At 54.4% G+C, this 21,056-nt stretch overlaps 1 protein-coding gene across 9 annotated transcripts in view; it reads right to left on the bottom strand.

Annotated features, from left to right (window-relative positions):
* The window catches only part of CNTFR (ciliary neurotrophic factor receptor), a 457,782-nt gene that overhangs the window by 123,715 nt on the left and 313,011 nt on the right, over nucleotides 1-21,056 (bottom strand). For all 9 annotated transcript variants that reach the window (XM_037902783.2, XM_037902782.2, XM_037902781.2 and 6 more), the window contains one exon: nucleotides 20,573-20,803. In XM_037902783.2, the coding sequence (XP_037758711.1) occupies nucleotides 20,573-20,803 (231 nt within the window). The remainder of the gene's footprint in view (nucleotides 1-20,572; nucleotides 20,804-21,056) is intronic.

The following is a 21,056-nucleotide window of genomic DNA, read 5'->3' as shown; positions in this document are numbered from 1 at the left end:
CTCCCACCTCAGAATTCTCCACTGGCGCCGGCGGTCGTGTTTGACCAGGCTGGGACATGCCGGGAGCCCGTCGCTCCCTCCACATACAGAGACACAGAAAGTGCCCAGCAAAGTTGAATATCAGACTTCTGATTTAGATGCCAGTGTGGAACCGTGGGTTGCAGCTTATCCGGACAATTTCCCCTTACCAAGCTTTTCTTGTGATATTGGCAGCGCCGCCCAGAGCCCAGCTGGGCTGCGGCGGCTGGAGCAAACACAGCCCCCGCTCTATTGATACAGAAGGAGCTCATGGCATTCCCTGGAGAATTATCTTGTCATTCCTCCCAGTTGCCTCAGGCCACCCCTGTGGGTGATCACAGGGCCCAGGAATCAGTCCTCTTGTGGTTGCTTTGCAGGCCTGCCTCAAACCGCCAAGGCTGGCTCGCCTCTCCTGCAAGTTCTCAGCAGCTGGAAAAGCAGTAAATCAGGGAGGAGCTGTCTCGCTGAGGGCCGCTCGGCGGTGGGTTCCCTTGGGGGCCTGGTAGATGGAAGGAGCTTGTGTGCATTGCAGCAAAGTGCGAATTGTGCTGTGCATGAACGGCCCGGAGTCAATGACCGGAGCGCTGGGGCGGGAGAGCCGTTCCACATGCCGGCCCAACACCCTCGGCCAAAACACGTTGCTTGGCTTGACACCATGGGGGGAGGAGGGATGGGAAGGGTTAGAGGACAGTGGCGGAGCCTGGAGTGGAAAGAGAGGCTGACAAAAATAGCCTCCTAGGCTTTCCATTATCTCTCCCCACCCCCAACCGGACGGCCAGGCTTGGTCAGAGGAGATAGCTCATTTCACAGTCACTCCAGCCTCAAGCCCTGCAGGGCAGGCCGGTGAGCAGCCAGCGGTGAAGGGCTCAGACGCGCCCCTATGCAGCCGCAGGACAGATTTTCTCCAGGGCTGTCGGAAGCACGCAGCACGTGGGGGAAGATGGGCACTGCTCGGAGCTGCAGACATGTAGCATGCTCGAGGGGCAGCCGTACAAGGTCCCGGTGGATCCCACAGGGAGCCCAAGTGGGTACTTGTAGTGAGGACCATGGCACTGGGCTGGGAATCAGGAGATCTGGGTCCTAATCCTGGCTCTGCTGGTGAGCTTGGGCAAGTCTGTGTCTCTGTTCAGACCGTGAGCTCTCTGAGGCCGGGACTCTCTCTCATTATGCCTGTACAACAATGAGCACAAACAGGGCCGAGTCTTGCCTGGAATTTCTGGACTCTTGTAATAACACGAACAACCCAGGCTTGCTGTTCGAAAGGGATTCCCTTTGTCGGTGTGTTTACGGAAGAGTTAAGAGCTCAGAGCTCTGTTCTGGGCAGGGAAGGACTAGAGGAGAAGTGGGCGAGAGCTGGACTGTGTATTTCCACTAGACACATGCGAAGCTGGGGTGTCAGGACGATGTTTATCCCACCCAGAGGAAGAGAACGGCTGAAAAGAAGCCACCACAGTAGAGTGTTGTGCTTGGGTGGTAAGTCTGGGGAAATCGGACAGACAGCAACGGACCAACTTAAACTAAAACAATCTACGCTGGCTGCAAACTGACTTAAGTGAGCCCACACAATGGTTTGTACCAGTTTGTACGCCTGGAGCAAACAGTCTGTGGTTATTGATGGGCCATGGTCACGGCTTATATCCCCTAGACGGCATCGTCCTGCTTCTGCTACTCTTAGGCCTGGTCTACACTCAAAAGTTATGTTGACTCAGCTACGTTGCTCAGGGGTGTGAAAAATCCACCCCGCTTCGAGATGTAGCTAAGCCGACCTAGCCCTCGGTGTAGCCAGCTCTGTGTCGACGGACGAATTCTGCCATTGCTCTAGCTCCCACCTCTTGGGGAGGGGGATTATCTACACCCATGGGAGAAGCTCTCCCATCGCTGTAAGTAGTGTCTTCCTGAAGCGCTACATTTGCACAGCTGCTCCTCTGTAGCGTTTCAAGTGTAGACAAGCCCTAAGTCCTACATTAGCCTCTTTTCTTTTCGCACCCTGGATGCAAACAGGAACATCTTCCTGCAATATCATCCAGCTGCTGGTTGCCCCCATGGGTTAGAAAGGAAAAGAAAACAAGCAACCCGGGCCAAACCTCTTTGGAACTAGTTCACGGCAGCCTGGGGTGGGAAGCCACAAGTGTCACTGTGTCACAGAGCCCGAGAGGAGGGCAGTGGAGAAATCGCCTGCTAAAGGACAAAGCCTCTGGCTGGGCTCTGTGAGATGCAGGGCTCTCTGCGGCAGTGAGGCCTGGCTGGAATTCACCTCCTGGGCTGTGTTAAGGTGGCACAGCTGGCCACACTGACAGCTCACGGCAAAGGGATGTCCTTAAGAAAGGGACTGTCCCCACAGGGATAACGTTTGGTGGATGCTAGTCTCTAAACCAGCCACCAGTGACTGGATAGCGGCAGGGATATAACGCAGACTCCCTCTCGTGCACTGTAACAAACCCTAGGAACCACATGCTTGTCACCGTGCTGCGTACCACGGTCGCTCAGAACTTTACGGTGGAAGGAGAAGAACTCAGATCCTCCTGGCTCCAAAAGTACCAGCCCTGGAGCTAAATAAAGATGGCGCCACCTTTGCTGTTAGCTCTATAGGGGCTAAGACACATGGTCAAAGAGGTCTAGCAACTGGCACTGGTGCAGCTTGGTCTTTTCCAGCTCCCTGAGAAGTGTTTCTATGCCAGGCATGCAATGCACACGATGGGCATCTGTCATGATGTTACAAGGAGGAGGGAGAAAAATTGTCCTCTTTAACTTCTGAGGACAGGACAAGAAGCAATGGGCTTAAATTGCAGCCAGGGCGGTTTAGGTTGGACATTAGGAAAAACTTCCTGGCAGGGTGGTGAAGCACTGGAATAAATTGCCCAGGGAGGTTGTGAAATCTCCGTCGTTGGAGATTTTTAAGAGATTAGATAAACACCTGTCAGGGTAATACTTAGCCTGCCTCAAGTGCAGGGGACTGGGCTAGATGACCTCCGTGACACTCTGCACCTCGTGGGAACACCCTGCATGCCCACGTTCATCCTTATAACATGATTGTATGGTATCCAATGCAAAGTTTGTCATGTCTTTGGAAGGCTCAGGATGTCCTGAGCATTGTTGTTATAGTGATGTTATATGTTGTAATTTCATGTATGTAGTTATGAGGCCGAAAATGTGTCCTCATGGCTTAAAGCAAGCCCAGGCAAAACTCTCCAGGAGCAGAGAGGCAGTTCACACCTCATCATGGCATGTATGGGACAAACCCAGCCCAGCCTCACAGGAACAAAGGACACTGGCCTAGGCAGCAACAAAGGATCTGCTGGACTCTCAAGTGAGTCACCCCCCTTCCTTTGGTCAGTTTGGGAGTACGATGAGGTAATGCTCACCTGACTCTGAAGGGGAGAGGGAGAAGCCAAGAGGGAAGAAAGAACATGTTAAAAGGGAGAGACATTTGTCATGCTCTCTCTCTTTCTTCCACCTCCATCTACAGACACCACACCAAGCGACTGAAGTGCTAATCAAAGGGGAGAGCCTCACTGAAGGGTGGCCAGCCAGCCAGTGGTGAGAAGCATCCAAGTTTGTAAGGACACTGAAAGTGTTAAGATCAGCTTAGAATGTGTTTTGCTTTTATTTCATTTGCCCAAATCTGACTTCTTGTGTTTTGACCTATAATCACTTAAAATCTATCTTTTGTAGTTAATACATTTGTTTGTTTATTCTACCTGAAGCAGTGCGTTTGGTATGAAGCGTGTCAGAGGCTCCCCCTGGGAGAACAAGCCTGGTACATATCAATTTCTTTGTTAAATTGATGAACTCATATACGCTTGCAGCGTCCAGCGGGCATAACTGGACACTGCAAGACGGAGGTACCTAGGATTGTGTCTGGGACCGGAGATATTGGCTAGTGTCATTCGGTTGCACAATCCAAGCAGTGGCTGGCCCAAAGTGCTCACTCACGTAGCTGGGAGCAGCTTCCATGCTAGAGGCTGCGCGTGAATAGCCCGGGACTGGAGGTTCTCACTGCAGAGCAGGGTAAGGCTGGCTCCCAGAGTCGGGGATTGGAGTGACCTAGCAGATCACCGGTCCAGATAACATCAGGGGAACCTCACTGCCAGGATACAGATATTCAGGCCTGACTGTAAAGGCCTCTAGTTTAAGAATGTAGGTGTATGTTTTTCACTTAGCTAGTTATAGAGGTATAAAAGAAAGAATCAAAATCACTGTCTGCTGATGTAAGGACTGTGACAGTCTGAGGCCCTGTTCTTAAACTAAGGCCTCTGGCCAAGCAGCAGAGGCAGCCATAAGCTGGGAAGCGACCGGTCACCTCCTCACATTCCAACCTAGTCACATTGAAATAAGGCAATCTGGGGCTGTTAGGAAGGGGATCCGATCTATCAGCACCAGATAAAGGGAAGAGCCTAGAAGATGTAAAAGGAAATTTAGTTTGATAGTTTTCTGTTTGGTAAGAACTCACTTATCAATAGATACAGCTGGGAAACCCTTATGTCTTTATAGATGTAGCTGGGAAATCCTCACTTCTGTATTGTTTTGTCATTATAGTTCCCACTTCATTATTGTTTATTTGCATGGTGTCTGTCTGGTTCTGTGATTGTTTCTGTCTGCTGTATAATTAATTTTGCTGGGTGTAAACTAATTAAGGTGGTGGGATATAATTGGTTAGCTAACCATGTTAGGACTGGTTAGGTAAATTTCAGTAAAACGATTGGTTAAGGTACAGCTGAGAATATTACTATATAAATTAGGGGCAAATAGGAAGTAAGTTGGGATTTGAAAATAAGGAAAAAGGAACTTGAATTTAAGCTTGCTGGAAGTTCACCCCAATAAACATCGAATTGTTTGCACCTTCGGACTGTGGGTATTGTTGCTCTCTGTTCATGCGAGATGGACCAGGGAAGTGAGAGGGTGAAGGAATAAGCTTTCTAACAGTCACAACCTCACAAGGTCCCTTCCAGTCCTACAATTCTGAGCTAGCTGGCCCTGGAGGAAAGCAGGCTCAGGCTTCATCATGACAGCAGCTATTCCTCAGCCTTACTGATGAGCTGGCAACATAAGAGTTAATTAGTGACCCCAGGTGGGGCTTAATTAGAAAGACTGACCCCAGCTGTTAGGCTTGAAATAAGACGAAGGTTTCTAACCGTCAGAGGAGTGAAGTTCTGGAGCAGCCTTCCAAGGGGAGCAGTGAGGCCATAAACCTACCTGGGCTTCAAGACTGAGCTTGGTAAGTTTATGGAGGGGATGGTATGATGGGACTGCCTACAATGGCATATGGCCCATCTGCAATTGCTATTACAAATATCTCCACAGGCCAGAGATGGGACACTATATGGGGAGGGCTCTGAGTTACTACAGAGAATTCTTTCCTAGCTCTGTGACTGGTGGGTCTCACCCACATACTCAGGGTCTAATTGATAGTCACATTTAGGGTCGGGAAGGAATTTTCCCCCAGGTCAGATTAGCAGAGCCCCTGGGGGTTTTTCACCTTCCCCTGCAGCGTGGGGCACGGGTCACTTGCTGGTCCGAACTTGAGTAAATGGACGATTCTCTGTAACTTGAAATCTTTAAAAGAAGATTTGAGGACTTCAGTAATTCAGCTGTAGGATATGGGCCTGTTACAGGAGGTGATGTGGGAGGCTCTGTGGCCTGTGATATACAGGGGGTCAGACTAGATGATCATGATGGTCCCTTCTGGCCTTAAAGCCTGTGATTGAAGCAAACAGAGCACCAACTAAACAGAACTGGGAACTCAGTAGACGGGGCAACCTGGGAGCTAGGGAAGGACCTGAAGGAAGGCCCAGTAGTTTGGGTCTGGCTGTGGCCAGGAAGCAGAGCTGCAGGAGCAGGGTTAATCCCTGTGGTGGGGCCCCAGAGGAGAGAAGAGCCCCAGGGACCAGGGAATGACACAGAAGCCCAGGTGGAGTGGAAGGCCAGTGTACATGGTACTTGGACTCCCAGCAAGGAAAGGCCTGTGGGGAGGGATCAAAGAATTTATTGTTTGGAGTCAAGTCCAGCAGGGGCAAAGGACCCTGAAAGGGGGTCTGAACTGCTGGGTGACTTGGCCTGAAGACTGACCCACAGGAGATGCAGTGAGGGAGTCCAGGGAAGAGCCTGGCTGGAAGTGGTCACCATGGAAAAATTGGAGAGAGTCCAGAGGAGGGCAACAAAAATGATTAGGGGACTGGAACACATGACTTATGAGGACAGTCTGAGGGAACTGGGATTGTTTAGTCTGCGGTAGAGAAGAATGAGGGGGAATTTGATAGCCGCTTTCAACTACCTGAAAGGCGGATCCAAAGAGCATGGATCTAAACTGTTTTCAGTGGTGGCAGATGACAGAACAAGGAGTAATGGTCTCAAGTTGCAGTGGGGGAGGTCTAGGTTGGATATTAGGGAAAACTTTTTCACTAGAAGGGTGGTGAAACACTGGAATGCGTTACCTAGGGAGGTGGTGGAATCTCCTTCCTTAGAGGTTTTTAAGGTCAGGCTTGACAAAGCCCTGGCTGGGATGATTTAGTGGGGACTGGTCCTGCTCTGAGCAGGGGGTTGGACTAGATGACCTCCTGAGGTCCCATCCAACCCCGATATTCGATGATTTTATGATGAGAACGTGGCCACCAGAGGGCTGTGAGAGGCAAAGTCCCTTGCAATGCCACGTCCCAGCCTGAGGGGGAGCCACAGAGATGAGGACACAGGTTGCCATCATCGAAGTGTTTAGATGTCATCACAGTTATGAACATGGGACAGAGATAGATCGATAGAGAGATGTGCATGGGGGTTAGACATACAGACAGATAGAGATAGATAGATCTGATCAGCTGTCTAAGATTCTGACTGTGCACGTATTGAATCCCCATATTCAAACACCAGGTTATATGTTACTGCCGAAGGTACATATAGCATACGGGGCATATACGTAAGGCCACTATTCCCAGACATACGAATGGTATAATACTGACCCCATTTTAAATGTATAGTCAGAGATTCTGACTTGCAAGCAGTTTGCAAAGGTGTAGGATATTCCCACCTCTCTAGTTCCATACCGTATCTCCAGCTCTCATATGAAACAAGGGGCTGCATTCCACACCTCACCTCCCTTGTGCATAGCGTAACCACGCAATAGATCATCACCCAGCAAGGAGCCTGACACCCTGGAGAGGTTCCCGACCTGCTGCTCTCAGCTGGCTACTCCACTTTGGCATGGGGGATTGCCCTAGCTGCACAAAATAAAAACTGGACACAGAAAATCATTTCCTTCCAGACAACCAGCACAGGAGACAAGATGGCACTGAAGGGGCAGGTAGGCAGCTAACGCCCCTGTGGTTTAAAAGTTACCAGCTGGGACACTTGGCTTGTCTCGTTGGAGATTAGACTGATGAGAGACACAGCAATGCTTCACAAGCAGGGCATGCTCAGAGTGGGTGCAGCGTCCCGAGGCTTCTAGGACAGCCACTTGTGCACTTTGCCACCAACCCACTGGGGATCGAACCAGGGACCCACACAGCACAGCTTGAGCGAGCAAAGCCTCCGAGGATGGGGGCTGTAACCCCTCGTATCTTCTGTGGATCAGCACTGAGAAGGACTGTAACACCCACCCACTAGTGGGTCACGCGTACGCCAGATGCATCTGCGGCCCTGGGTGTAAATGGTTCGTAAAGTTGATATACAAGGGCAAAGGAGTGACACTCACGCTCAGCAGGTGTCCAGAGTGTTTGCAACAAAAAACAACAACCACCACCACGGGTGTATCAGCCGGTGAGAGATGTAGCAGGAGTTTACAACAAGACAGCTCCATTGCTACTCGCATCTACCGTGCCCCATCCCGAACTAGCAGGGGCCAGGTCCTCCTCTGGTGTGGGCACTGCACACATTTACACCAGGAGAGTATCTGAGCCTAGAATACCCAGGCCCATTCCGCCCCCTCATGTCAGCTCTGCGTAAGCTACTCGGCCACACCACTGACGTACACCCCTTTCTAACCAACGTACACCCCCGACTGCAGCCCAGTGGGGATGGATTTACTGCAGAATGCCACCAACAGAAGTGAGATCAGAGCCGGGCCCAGCCCTCCTAGAGGCAGCTTGCCCTGCTGAATGTCATCTGGTGTAAATCCAAGGAAGACTCTGGATTGGGCTCCACCCGACAGCAGAATCCAGCCAGCCAGCATATGCTTCCAGAAAGCCTGCTGGTGCAAATAGGTGGTCACATGCCATGCCTGCCCTGGGGTACAACACTGAATTTCCTGGAGACGTGCCCGATGGCAGGTTTGTCTTGTTCCCCACCAGGCTTTTCAGCTGTGTTGCGAGAGGAGCCCTCTGCCCAACGAGCTGCTGAGTCCGTGGGACCCGGACAGATCCCAGGGCACGGTTCAAACGTTCCGAGGTTAGCTACACCCTGCACTGAGCCGGTCACATACAGCAAAGCTCCTTTGATGGAACACAGACCCTAGTGCGGAGAGAGCGAGCAGCTTCCACTCCCAGGACAAGATCATCAACCATTTTAATAAGGGAGTCCCTCCCCAGCCCCGATTCAAGTGAACACTGTCTTGTTTAGTTGGCAGCAAATGCTAAAGACCCCCGGGGAACTCGGGCGAGGAGGAGGGGGAGAAAAGGGACATCTGTTTAGAGCATTTCCACTCCATGCTCTCCCAGGCTATTGCTATCTCTTGTTGTCAAAATTTATCAACTGCGTAATTGTTTAAACAGCATTAAAGTGCTTGGAGCAAGAGCGACTGGAAATTGTCCTGCAGTTGCCTGTAGGACTGATACTGACAGCTCAGGAGGATCGGGGAGGGGAATGATCCATGGGCTGCCAAAATCCTCCAGCTCACGATCTCGGGGGGAACACACCCCGGCTTGCCTGAGACCCCCCCGCTTTCCTGTCAGCTCCCCTCCTTGTTTCCCAGACCCCAAATTCTCCTCCCCCACCGCAAAGCCCTGCTGCGATCCCATTTATTATTCTAAATTATTTACAGCAAGGATGCCAGATTGGGAAACCACAGCTAATTACACTGTCATTCAGGCTAAAGTACACCCAGCTTCACCTTGGACCGAGCGCCCAGCAAAATAAGCTATTTGCTGCATCCCTCACTGTGTGTCTGAGCCCCCCCTCCCACTTGGGACTCATCAGGTGAGCTGTGGCAGGAGAGGTGGGGATGGGGAAAGTGGTAGGGGGTGTGGAGATGGGACACAATGAAATAGTTCTAATCCCTTTCCATTGGAGAGCCAGAAAAAGCTTTTCAAATGTTAATTGAGGCACCTTTTACATGGGGGAAACTGAGGCACAAAGAGGGTAAGGACCACTCCTCCAAACCACGGGGAGCTCAGCACCTCTCAAAACCTGGCACTAAGTGACCAAGAAGCCATATAGCAGACCCAGGAATATATCACGTCTCCCTCTCCCAGTCCTGTGCTTTACCCCGTCTGATTTCTTGCCAAGAAGTGGCTGCAGGGGTGGGGCGAGCAGGGGGAGGGCAAGGGCGTGGTATGCTCAGAGGCCAGGAAGAACCCAACTGCTTCCTGCTGACAAAAGGAGATGTCTCCTTATTGGGTTAGTGTGTGGACAGCCCTGGAGCACCAGGACTGGCGGTGTGTCTACCATCCCCAGGACACGACAGGACTTTCCCTGAGATCAGACAGGTGAAGAACACACCTGTGGAATGGGAATGCCAGGCAGGGTCCCCGCCCATCTCCACCCTGCACCCTGTGCGTACGTCTACACTGGGCTGGAGGGGTCATTTCCAGCTCAGCTGGCTACAGCCGCACAAGCGCTGATTGAGCTAGGGCACTAAAACCAGAAGTGGAGCAGCCACCTCCCGGGCTAGCCGCCCCGGTGCAATCCTGTCGGAGATCGTGGGTATGGAGCTCTGCCGCGGCCTGCACCAGGGCAGCCAGACTGCTGTGCGTAGCGCACTAGCTCCATCAGAGCTAGCCCAGATACGACTGCCCGAGCTGGAATGCAGCCCTGCCCTAAGGGGAGCAGCCGGGCTGTTAACCCCAGCAGAGTTAGTTCCCTGAATGTCCGTACAGATTTCGATGGGATCTGACCACCCGTGCATGCCACCGGCCAAACAGCAGACCACAAACCTCGCAGTGTAAGCCCCCCAGGGCTGACGCCTGCCCCCACGGGTAACTGGTCTGGGAAAGGCGAGGGAAGGCCCTGGAGATAAGGGCTATATAGAGGGGCATCACCAAGCTAGGAGCAGAGGCTGGTGTTTCTGGCCTGCCGGCGGGGAGCCAGGAAGATGTGGGCGGCAGGGGGGTGAGAGGTTCTCTCCCATCCCTGCTAGTGAACCCCGTGGCACAGGCGGACACCTGGAAACTCAGCACCCGCCGGTGGCAGGACGTTCACAAAAATATTTTGACAAGGGGCACTTAACCGAGCCGCACCCCCGCAGAGGGGAGCCCAGTGTAAACAGAGCGCCGGATCTCCACGCCACCGGGGCCCCCGTCACGCCCGATCGCTTGGCGTGGGACATCCCTGAGACGATGCGGCTGGAGCTTCTCTGGTTAATTGCTGTCAGCACTGCCGACAGCTCAGAGAGGGAAGGCAAAGATGGGGGGGGTGGGAGGGAGGGGGCTGTGGGAAGCTGTTTAGACAATGGTTTGGCTTCTTTAATTATTGTGCTGGGTTTGTCATGTTAACAAGGATAAACAAGTCGGGGGAAATCTCCCAGCTGACGCCAGGGCTTTGGCATTCACAGGGGGCGGGAGGGAGACCAAGACAGACCTGGGAGGTGGGGGGGGGCGGGATTTAGTGTTCATTAAAGCGAGAGGCTGGGGACTGGGCTGCCATGGGGCTGCCAGGTGATGGCTGAGGTTCCCCCTAGCCTGACAGCCCCATACACCTAAGTGTCTCTGTCCTACTACCACAGACCAGAGCACCGAACTGAAAAGGCTGGCTGCCCTGCCTACTGGTGCAGGGGGAGTTGGGGTGCAGGAAAATCCCCCCTGGGGAATAAGATGAGAACCTCAAACTCATTTTGCTCGTGCCCCCAAATCCAGATGGAAACCCAGGTTTTCAGATGACCAGCTAGAGCTCTGAACTTACTCACCACCTTGGGGTTTCCGAGTGAACCCCGCTGACGGCCCTGACTCACACTGGGGCAGCTGAGATCGGAGCGAGGATCTCGGTGTGACCGAGGACCCCTCCCCAACACAGTCACTAATGCCCAGAGGAGTGCTTCCGGGGGCTTTGGATCAGGGCCGCAGTGAGGCAGGCCAGCTTTAGCGGCTGCATTTTGAGGATGGGGAGGGTAAAAGAAAACCTACAGAAGCAGCAGATCATGTCACCCAGCTTGAACCAACCTTGATGCCAGATGCCCACAGCAGCCCAAAGCCTGCCACGGCAACGGACACTGCTTGGCCCACATCGGTGGCTGCAGCAGAGAGGGCGAGGACTGAATGGGTCATAGGGACTGAATTCCCCTCTGCCAGTGGGGCAGCGTTGGGTGTGTGCTCACCCTCCTGCTAATTATGCTGTAGCTGTTCTGTGGCTAAACGATCCCCAGGGTAGATGCCAGGCAGCACTCCCAATGCTAAGGCCAGGGCTACCCTATAAACTCACGTTGGCATAGCTATGTCGCTCAGGGATGGGAAAAACCCACGCAGTGAGACTGACCTCAGCCCTGGTGTAGACAGCGCTGTGGCGCCGGGAGAGCTGTATGTGTCGCCAAGCCCTAACTGAATAGCCGAGGGGGTGACGTGGGGAAGTGAAAACTGAGGTGGACGGGGGGAGATGGCTGCACAGCTGGGTGTGCAGTCCCCGGGGGGGGGGGATGGGGTTACTGTGCACGTCTTCACTGATGCAGGCACCGGGCAGGCTACGACAGCAGCCAGGGCCAAGCTTCTGTTCAGAGACCCATCCCGCCGCGGAGCTCTCTCTCTCTTCCCTCATGCTTTATTACTTGGGACATTAGGACAGAAACTAATTAGGACGGAGCATCAGAATTCCCATGAGAGGCCTCTGCTCCGACTGCTTGTTCCACCTCTGACTCAGAGTCAGTCTCTGATCTGCCTAGGCATTTATACCGGCTTATTATTGCAGCAGCTCGATGCCCAAAGACAGGGAAGATCTGCGGGGCTCGCAGCTTGGGCCCAGTCCTGCGAGCCTAACACAGGCAGGACTCTGCTGGAAGGTGCTGGGAATTTTGCCTGAGAAAGGACTGCAGGCCCAGGTACTTTGTCCAAGGCCCCGGAGCAGATGTATGGTCTTTCCTACTGCACTACGGCCAAAGTTCAGAGCGCCCCGGGGTCCGTTCAGAGCACCAGAGGCAGATCGGCTGAATTTCATGTGGCCTCCAGTGGATGAGACCTTCAAAAACTCAGCTGCTGTGTGCACACCTTCATGCAGAGAAAATGTCAGGCACTAACGGGCTCTCTAATCTAGCCGAGAAAGGTACAACAAGAACTGATGGTTGGCAGTTTAAGCCAGGCACATTCAAATGATGCAGATTTTCAACAGTGAGGCTGGTTAATCATTGGACCCAAGGCCCAAGGGAAGTGCTGGATTCTCCATCTCTTGATGTCTTCACACCCCAGCGCGGTTGCCTTTTGGGAAGGGAGGCTTTAGCCAAACCCAAGTTATCGGGCTCACTATAAGGGTAACCGGCTGAAACTGGTCTGGACTATACACAAGGTCAGACTAGATGATCTGATGGTCTTTTCTGGCCTTAAAATCTCTGAATCAAAGATGATCTATATAAATATAAGGTGCTGTTATTCCATCGGCTCTCCACGAGGTGCCCAAGACACTTGGTGGAACAGAAAGAGAAGGGAATGTCAGATTTCACAGGGTTATTAGCCCGGACAGACAGGCTCTCCTGAGAGGCCTAGCACACTGGGCTTCTTAGAGACCAGGAGAACCTTTGATGGGGTCTAACGAATGCTCCTCTCTTTATGATGAGCCCCCACTGCCCCCTGCCTGCCGTGGCATGGCTCAGAGCTCCCGGCCCCCCTGGCCCTCGCAGCTGCTCTGTGTTTACAGCGGGAAGAAAGGATATTTTTATTGTTTCTGACATCGGCTGCCCCGGATTATCATAGTGTACACGGCAAGCCAAGTCAGCACCACTCTGCTAGGCTGCAGCCGGGCAGCTTGCCTGCGAGGGAAGGGAAGGAATGCGGCGGTGATAACATGTGTGCGGGGGGGCGATTAGACCCATTCAGTCAGCATTTGGAAAGAGCCTTCTCCTTCGCTCTCACACCCCTTGGCAGGGCCGAGCGAGTCCTGCCGGGGGACGAGGTGGAGGGGTCACCCCTTGCCTTTGAACGTGTTTGTTTGTCTAGTTCTGCTCCTAATTCCATTACAGCTAATTGCATTTGGGACTGCGGTCTGGTGTCGTGTTTTGTTTTCTTTTAAAGGCTGAGATATTAATTTGCATATCCTTACCCAGCATGCCTTTCCCGGCCCTCAGCACTGCCAGGGCCCAAAATCTGTGCACAAGCAGCGAGGTTCGTGGGTTGAGTTTTTGAGCCCTGAGCGATCCAATCCCCTTAGGACTTGGAGGCTGAATTCTGAGGGTTGTGTGTCCAGTAAAATGATCTGTATTTAGATTAATAGCACATCGTAATAATCTAATCTAATTTGTAACACTCCCACCACTGTGGTTTATTGGTGAACTGTGGGTCACTCCTATGCCTCATCATTATCTCTCTGTAGGGGATACTTTGCTGATGTATTGAGGTGGCAATTAACACAGCAGTCCCATGCTATTCTACTTTATAGGCCCAGCCAGATTAATCTCACCTGCAGGGATCCCCAAACCTGCTGTCATCAGCCCAACTACAGACAGCATGGTGCTGAGGGACATGGTGGTCCTGGGGACACGGAGACTCACTGAGTGTCCACCCAACACCTTTTCCAGTCCAACAGCACCGGAAGAAGGGGGGTTAATGGTCGCAAGCAGTCAGGGCTTCGTTTCCCTCTCCAGTCTGCGAGAGAGCATCCCCCCGAGTCATCCACAGCATCCCCCGAGTCACCCCACTGCATCCCCCTCGAGTCGCCTTGCGGCACCCCCCTCGAGTCGCCCCACTGCATTGCCCCCGAGTCGCCCCGTACACTCCCCAGAGTCACCCCACAGCAGGCACTGTCTCACTGGGCCATTAGGGGCAGAAATGATTCAAAAGGGAGAGCGCCCCCTACTGTGACACCCACACACCTGCCTGTGGTACAGAGCCCCACTAGCATGGTGCTGGGACATTGGGGTCAGCATTGACTTTGAGGGGAGAGCGTCCCCACCCCACTGCTCCAGGCGCACAGCGCCCCCTAGTGCTGCCCCAGGGTGAGCCCTCATTTCAAGGTGAGGGCTCACTATACTGAGTAGGGTTGCCGTCTCCAAGATACAAAAAAACAGGAGCCAGCTATTACTTACAATGCTTCTCACATCATATCATGGCACTGGCCAACCAGCTGCGCCTACCCCCACTGCCCAGCCCAGTCTCCCAGGCCAGGCCCAGCCTCTCTCTTCCCCACAGCTCTGGGCCCCCAGACTCCGGCTCCCAGCCCCTGCAGTTGGACACCCCACTGGCTACCAGGTAGGTAGCAGGGGGCAGTTCAGTCTTGCAATACCCCTGCCTTTGTGCCACCACTTCCTCTTCAACCCGATGAATCTGCCACTACCCTGCCCCCATTTGCCACCCACTTGCTGGTCCTGGCCACCCTTCGGTGCATGTGACATCTGGCTGGGATGCAGGTACTACCCCCATCTCTGAGCAGGCTTGGCAGAGAGATGCATTATCACGCGATTGACGAAACCCGGGATTTTTAGTGTCCCGGGAAGCCTTGCAGATTTCTCGTGGTGGCTACCTGGAAAACGGGCTGATCCTGGGAAACTTGGGCTGATGGCAACCCTGGGAGCGAGTCACCCACACTTCTCCCTGCAGCACAGCACCCCCAATGCTGAACCGGGGCACTGGGCTCCGCACTGACTCTGAAGAGCCAACCACCCGCCTCCCGCAGGCTGCCCACTCACACAGCTGCAAGACGGGGGCCACACTCTGTCCCCGCTACCTGAGCAAAGGACACAGCAGCACCTCATCAGCTCCTCCTACCCCTTGGGGCAGCGCAGTAGGGTGACCAGATGTCCGATATTAGGGGCTTTGTCTTATATACACAACTCTACTCCCTCCCCCCCCCCGGAAAAAAAGTCCTCTAATTTTTCACACTTGTCATCTGGTCACCCAAAGAGTTCAGGGGCATGGCCGGGCAAGGGATCCGTCCCACGAAGGAGTGGGTAGGCTGGTGGTTTTTATGGAGATGTTTTTCTTTCTCTCTTTCTTTCTTTTTTTTTCTCTAAGGGAAGGGAGCGGGGAGCCCAGCCCCAAACCGCAGCTGGAGCCCAGCTGAGGAGCAAAGCGACTTCCAAGGCAGAGGAACAGGGGGTTGTTATTATTTATTAGCAGCTAATGCTTGATTGTCCGCTAATCAGGCCAGAGAACACAAACGCGGGCCATCCCGGCCCCCCGCTCACATGTGGTTTCTGTTGCGTTGCCTGCCTTCCCCTACCCTCCCTGGTTGGGTTTTGTTTGTTTTTCTGTTAATTTGGTTGTTTTTCCATGTCGTTTTCCGTCAAACCGCATGTTTTTCCCCTTCATCTCGCCAGCCATTTAGTGACAGGCAGCCGGGGAAGGAGTCCAGCACGGAGCCCTTCTCTCCAAGTCTGGTGGGTGGCCCCCTGCCAGCTCCGGCACTCTGCGGAGTCAAACGTGCTGCGTTCCATTCCACGCGGATCCAAGCGCTCACCTGCACTGCAGGCGATTAGGGACACATGGGACAAGCGGAGCTGGCAGCCTCCCCCTGGACAGATCCCCTAGCAAAGAGCAGTCACGGGCTTCCAAAGCGACGGACTCCTCCGGGCTGGCTGCTGTGCCACGCTATGGTGCACGCCGTGTCTGGTTCCCGCACGTTCCCGCTCACTCTGCAGCTTCCCCCGTCTTCTCTCTCCGCTCCTCCCCCAGCCTCTGGAGAGCTGACCTGGGATCTAGCCCGAGCTGTACTCTCACTCCCGATGCATCTGGCTTAGAGAGCGCTCCCACCTGGACACCGACACAAGCCGCCCTGGCTAGAATGAATGGCGGGCGACCCTGACTCTGGCTCAGCAGCTCCTAGGGGCTGAGGGAGCGTGCTCATGGATGCATTATTAGACCCAAGCTAGCTAGATGTGTCCAGGGATGGAGAAATTGGTTCCCTCCAGGGTATGGGTGACCTAGGAGCTCCCTTTCTGGTATCCATGGCCATTAACTCAAGTCCCCCTTCCACTTTGCCTGGGAGGCCTTCCTGGTCCCATTTGCACAGACACCTCACTCTCCTCTTTTGGCCGGCCTTCTGCCTCTAACTATCCTCTCCTCTCTGGCCCGTTAAAATTATTTTTATAACAGACTATAAAAAAGAGAGCCATGTGCCAAACCTCAAGAGCACATTATTTCCTAACATCTCTGTTACAGCCACTCCCCCGCCCTCGGGCCCTGCGTTGCCTAACTCGGAGCGTGAGCTCTGGCTCAGCCGGGAGCTTGTCTTCTAGCCTTGCTCTGAGATGGCTCAGCTCCCCCGGGGTGCTCCGGTTCCTCCCCCTTCCTGACTCCGGGCGATCCATCGCACAGAGCTGCGCTCTTCAGGAGAGAATTCCCTGGATGGAAAGTCCCATTGCATCCCCGTCTCCCAGCACGCCTAGCCCTGCTCACCCAGCACAACCCCCTGGGCAGTGGGATGCCAGTGGAAGCACCGAGAGAACCTAGTGTCCTGATTCCACAGCCCCGTGCAGCCTCTTGGGTGTAAATGGGAATCACTCCAGCGAAGACAGCACTTGGCTGTACCGAGGCTCAGCCTGGCCCGTGGTTAAGCGGCTCTCCAATGTCTGCGCAATACGTTATGTTCACTGTGCTCTAAGACCTTCAACTACATGAGTTCAGTGACGGCCTGATTGGCAAGTACCCAACCCCCAGGGCAAACAGCAAGAGGGACGTAGCCTGAAACAATTGGCCCAGGGGGCCATCCAGTCCCGTTCTTCATCTAGGACAGTGGCCAGGGCCTTCAGAAGGAGGAACAAGAAAGCCCATAATGGACAATTCCAGAAGGATCTGTGCTTCCCATTAGTTCGTGGCTGGTTTGATCCACACCCGGCCTTGCAGTCACACAAGTCAGGCAGATTTAAATCTGCACGTCTGATGTCCGGGGACTACCTGCCCATGACACCATCCCTTGAGGGGCAGGATTTCCTCTGCACAGAAAGTGGCTCCATGTGGCCTGCTCCAAGAAGAGGCTGTGGCTTTAAAGGATCAGTGGGCATGGACCTGTTCCTGAGTGGCTCTTTTTTGAACGGCCAGCCAACGACATGAGAGGATACTGAAGAGGTGGATAATTGTGCCTGTCCCCGGAATGGGAGATCCCTTTGCAGTGGCTCAAACCCAGAAGCCGGGGACGCTTTTGGATGATGGGGCGGACTGGCCTTGTGACCATTCGCACTCTCCCTTTGAACCCTGCCCTGCCCAGGGTGGGGAAGAGGCCAGCACCAAGCTGTGAGCCAACTCTTGTCCCGGCCCCACAGCAAGGGCCCCAATTCTGAGTCCAACCTCTGTAGGGTGAACCCCAACGCTGAGCTACGCTGGGATTTCAGGCAGGGCTGGGGGCACCTCTACAAGGCCCAGCTGGGCCTGCAAAACCCAGGCTGGGAAGCTGCTCTGAGCTCGGCACGGCTCTTGTTTTCACGCTGGGTGAAAGGAGGGGTCCTTGTCCACTCAGGGACATGCCCCTTTGCAGTAGCACGTCTCTGCACTGAGGTTATTAATTCCGCGAGAGGAAGAGGCAAGTGAGTGGGGTAGGGGTGATGGGGGGCCGGGGGGGGGGGGAGGGGAAGGAAGAACTTGCAGAGAGCTTTCAGTTAAAATCCAGGCAATTAAATTAATTACCAGAAAAAGCATCTCACCTGATTAGTTCCTTGCATATTTAATTACATTAGCAACATCGGGCATTCGCTTATTTCTTTATCTCCGGCTCTCTCTGCTGGGCTCGCAGCCCCGGCACTGTCCGAGCTCTCCCCAGCCTGCCGCAGCCCAGGGAAAGCTGGGAGCGAGTGAAACCAGCAGGATATAGGCTCTAAAGCCGACCCATTCCCACGGGCCCCTGGGGGGATTGACAGGGATTATTATTAGTGAGGTGCTTAGCAGATGTAAAAGCCATTGCAAAGTCAGGGCTATGCCACAGCTGGAAAGGAGCCTTCAGAGGCGAGAAGCTGAGCCAGGCCCCCTCCTTCTCTCCAGCCCAGATCTGGGCTCCAGCTTCCCCTTCCCTGCGTGCAGAGCTCCATGGCAGCCTGACGTGCAGCCCAGCTCAGCTGCTCCCACCCGGTTTCCAACAGGAAGGCTTTCTGGTGGGCGTCAGGGCCTCTCCCGGGTTTAGCCCCGCTGGGGGGAAGAACCCCCTGGCAGGCAAAGGGCGACACAGTGCCGCGGTGCCACGTTCAGCAGAGTCGTGGCACAGGGACGGCATCGGGTGTCATGCCCTCCAAGGTCACCCTGGAGCCAGAGAGGCTCTGAAATGGGGCGGGCGCTCTGCGCTTTGGGAGCCCCACAGAACGGGCCCCAGGGGTGAGTCCAGCCCGAACGAGAGTCACTTACTGGACAGGGTTGCCGGTAAATGATGCACCCACTCTGGCCTCTCCATTGCCACATGGCCTCATCAACCCACCACCCAGCCCCTCCACAGCTTCTCTGCCGCCTCCCGCCCCCTCCTCCCCATCTGCTGACTCATCTGTAGATTTCCCCTCCTTCTCCCTAACTCCCCGCATTCCTGGATCACTCCAGCAAACCACCCTCTTGCTGCCCCATCACCCGGCAACTCTTGATAAGGTGCCGCCGGGGGGGGCCTTCACCCACAACAAGTGGCTCTCTCCTCATTCTGTCTGCCATGCTCTTTGCCGGCAGCCACATGCCTCTGGCCTCCCTGGTTCGCAGGCCCAAAGCCCCAGGGTTTATTTGCTGCCTTTGATCCCCTCGTTGTACTCAGCCAGGTCTGGTCCCACCCTCTCCGGACAACATCTTGCTGACGTCCTACAAGAACAGATCCGTCGTGGCCTCCCGCCCTTGGTCCACAGCCTGTCCTCGTCCCTGCTCATCACACACACCAAGGATTCTCATCTGACCTGCTCCTCTAGCCCTTCCACCTCTACCCTGGACATCAGCCCCTCCTAGCTACTGAGCGTCCTTCACCCATGGAGGAAAGAGTCAATGAACAGATCCTAAAGCATACATAGGAGGGGGAAAAGTTAAGGTTACACCTGAATTCTGGCATTTCCTGACTTGCGTGTTCCTCACTTTACAATCTGAATAATGTCTGTTTAGTACGTGTGCGGGGTGTGTGTGTGTGTGTAGATTAATATAGCATCACCCCGCAACAGCGTTAAACTTCACAGGTGGCATGTGACTGGGCTGGCTGCTTCCGACGTGCCCCCTCGTCACCAAGAGTCAGGCTCCAGGCAGCCTGCCTCAGTTTCCCCTCCGGGACTGTGCAAATAAAACTTCTCGGCAGGCTTTTTCTTGGGCAAAAATATCCCTCCTTGGGGACTGGGTTTATTAATATAAAAGAAACTGCTAATAAAACTCAACCCCCCCCAAACAGTTCATTTGTAAGTCCACAGAACCCAAGGGTTTTCTTCCCCTTCCCAGGCCTCCTGGCCTGGAGCAACTCGCAGGGTCTTCCCTGCAGGAGCCTTTCCTCACTGTCTGCAGACTCTGCTACAGCTTCCTGGGCTTTCCCCTTCACTGCAGCCACCTGCTGCCCTTTTAGGGAACTACCTGATTGACCCCAAAGGTGCCTCATTCTGTGATGTGCGCTGGCTAGACCCAGCCCTCTGGCCCGTAAGGGGCGAGCCACCCCGGTACACGGCTGCTCCAGGATTGACGTTCACCACTCACGGCTGGTGAGTTAGGCTGCAGGCGCCTTTCATGTCAGATCATTTATCACTCCTAATCAGAAATGCCCCGCTGGCCCCTTGGATGGACCCAGTAAGGTGAAACAAACGTTTAGAGAAAAGACCCACGACACACTGGGCTGGATGGCCCGAGCCCAGGAATCTTGGCCGATATTGTCACCTACACACGCATCCCGTCCTGTGAAATACACAGTTGCCATCACCTCTACGCTCCGAGTCCTGTGAATTCTAGTGTCTGTCGTGTCCAAACACACGCCCATAGTCTCCCATGCAGGAACTACAGTCATTAATGCCTCGCTCCAGCCACTCATCTGAGACGGCCCCACCGCGGCGTGGCCAGAATTGCCCCTTAGAGCTAAGCATGCTTTGCTGATTGCCGGGAGAATCTCTCCCTTCCCTCGAGTCACAACAGCGGACGTGAGTCCCTTATTCCTCTGGGCTGCACCATCCCGTGAGCGTGGATGGGGGCGCATCCCCTTGCGCCTAGTGAGCCAAGCAGCAGTTAACCTACGATGGGGGGCCAGGCTGCTGCCAGGTGTGGGGAGGAGATGCCCAGTGCTGGGTTGTGTTATCGGGGTACGGTGCAGCTCTCACGGTCTATCCCCCAGGAGGCGCCCGGACCTCGCGCTAAGGCGTACTCACTTCCCACTTTCAGGTAGGTCTGGTATTTGAGGTGCCACGAGGAGCCTTCGTAGCAGGCGTACTGGCCAGTGCGTGTGAGGTCAACGTTGCGCAGCACCAGGCGCGACCCGTTGAGGTGGGACTCATCCATGTCGGTGCCGTTGGCCGACCAGGTCACGGCCGCGTCCCAGTCCATCGCCCCGCACTGCATGGTCACGTCTGCGCCCAGCCGCTCGTACTGGACCTGCATGTCTGAGGAGACAGAAGGAGAATCCCGAGGTGAGCTCTAAGCGCGTCTAAGCGAGCCACACTCAGGGGCGTGGAAACGGTGGGGCAGCTGAGAGAGAGAGAGAGAGAGAGAGACCCCAGAGCTACCCTGGAACAAAGTCTGAGCATTACGTCACCCCACAGGAGGCAGGAAAGGCAGCATGACATGAGCACAGCCCCGGAGCCAGGCCTGCGCGGGTTCTAGTCACAGCTCTGACACTGACTCACTGTACAGCTC

This window comes from Chelonia mydas, chromosome 5 (genome assembly GCF_015237465.2).
Source record: "Chelonia mydas isolate rCheMyd1 chromosome 5, rCheMyd1.pri.v2, whole genome shotgun sequence".
In the NCBI taxonomy this organism is placed as follows: domain Eukaryota; kingdom Metazoa; phylum Chordata; order Testudines; family Cheloniidae; genus Chelonia; species Chelonia mydas.
This window is presented reverse-complemented; position numbering and strand designations above follow the sequence as displayed.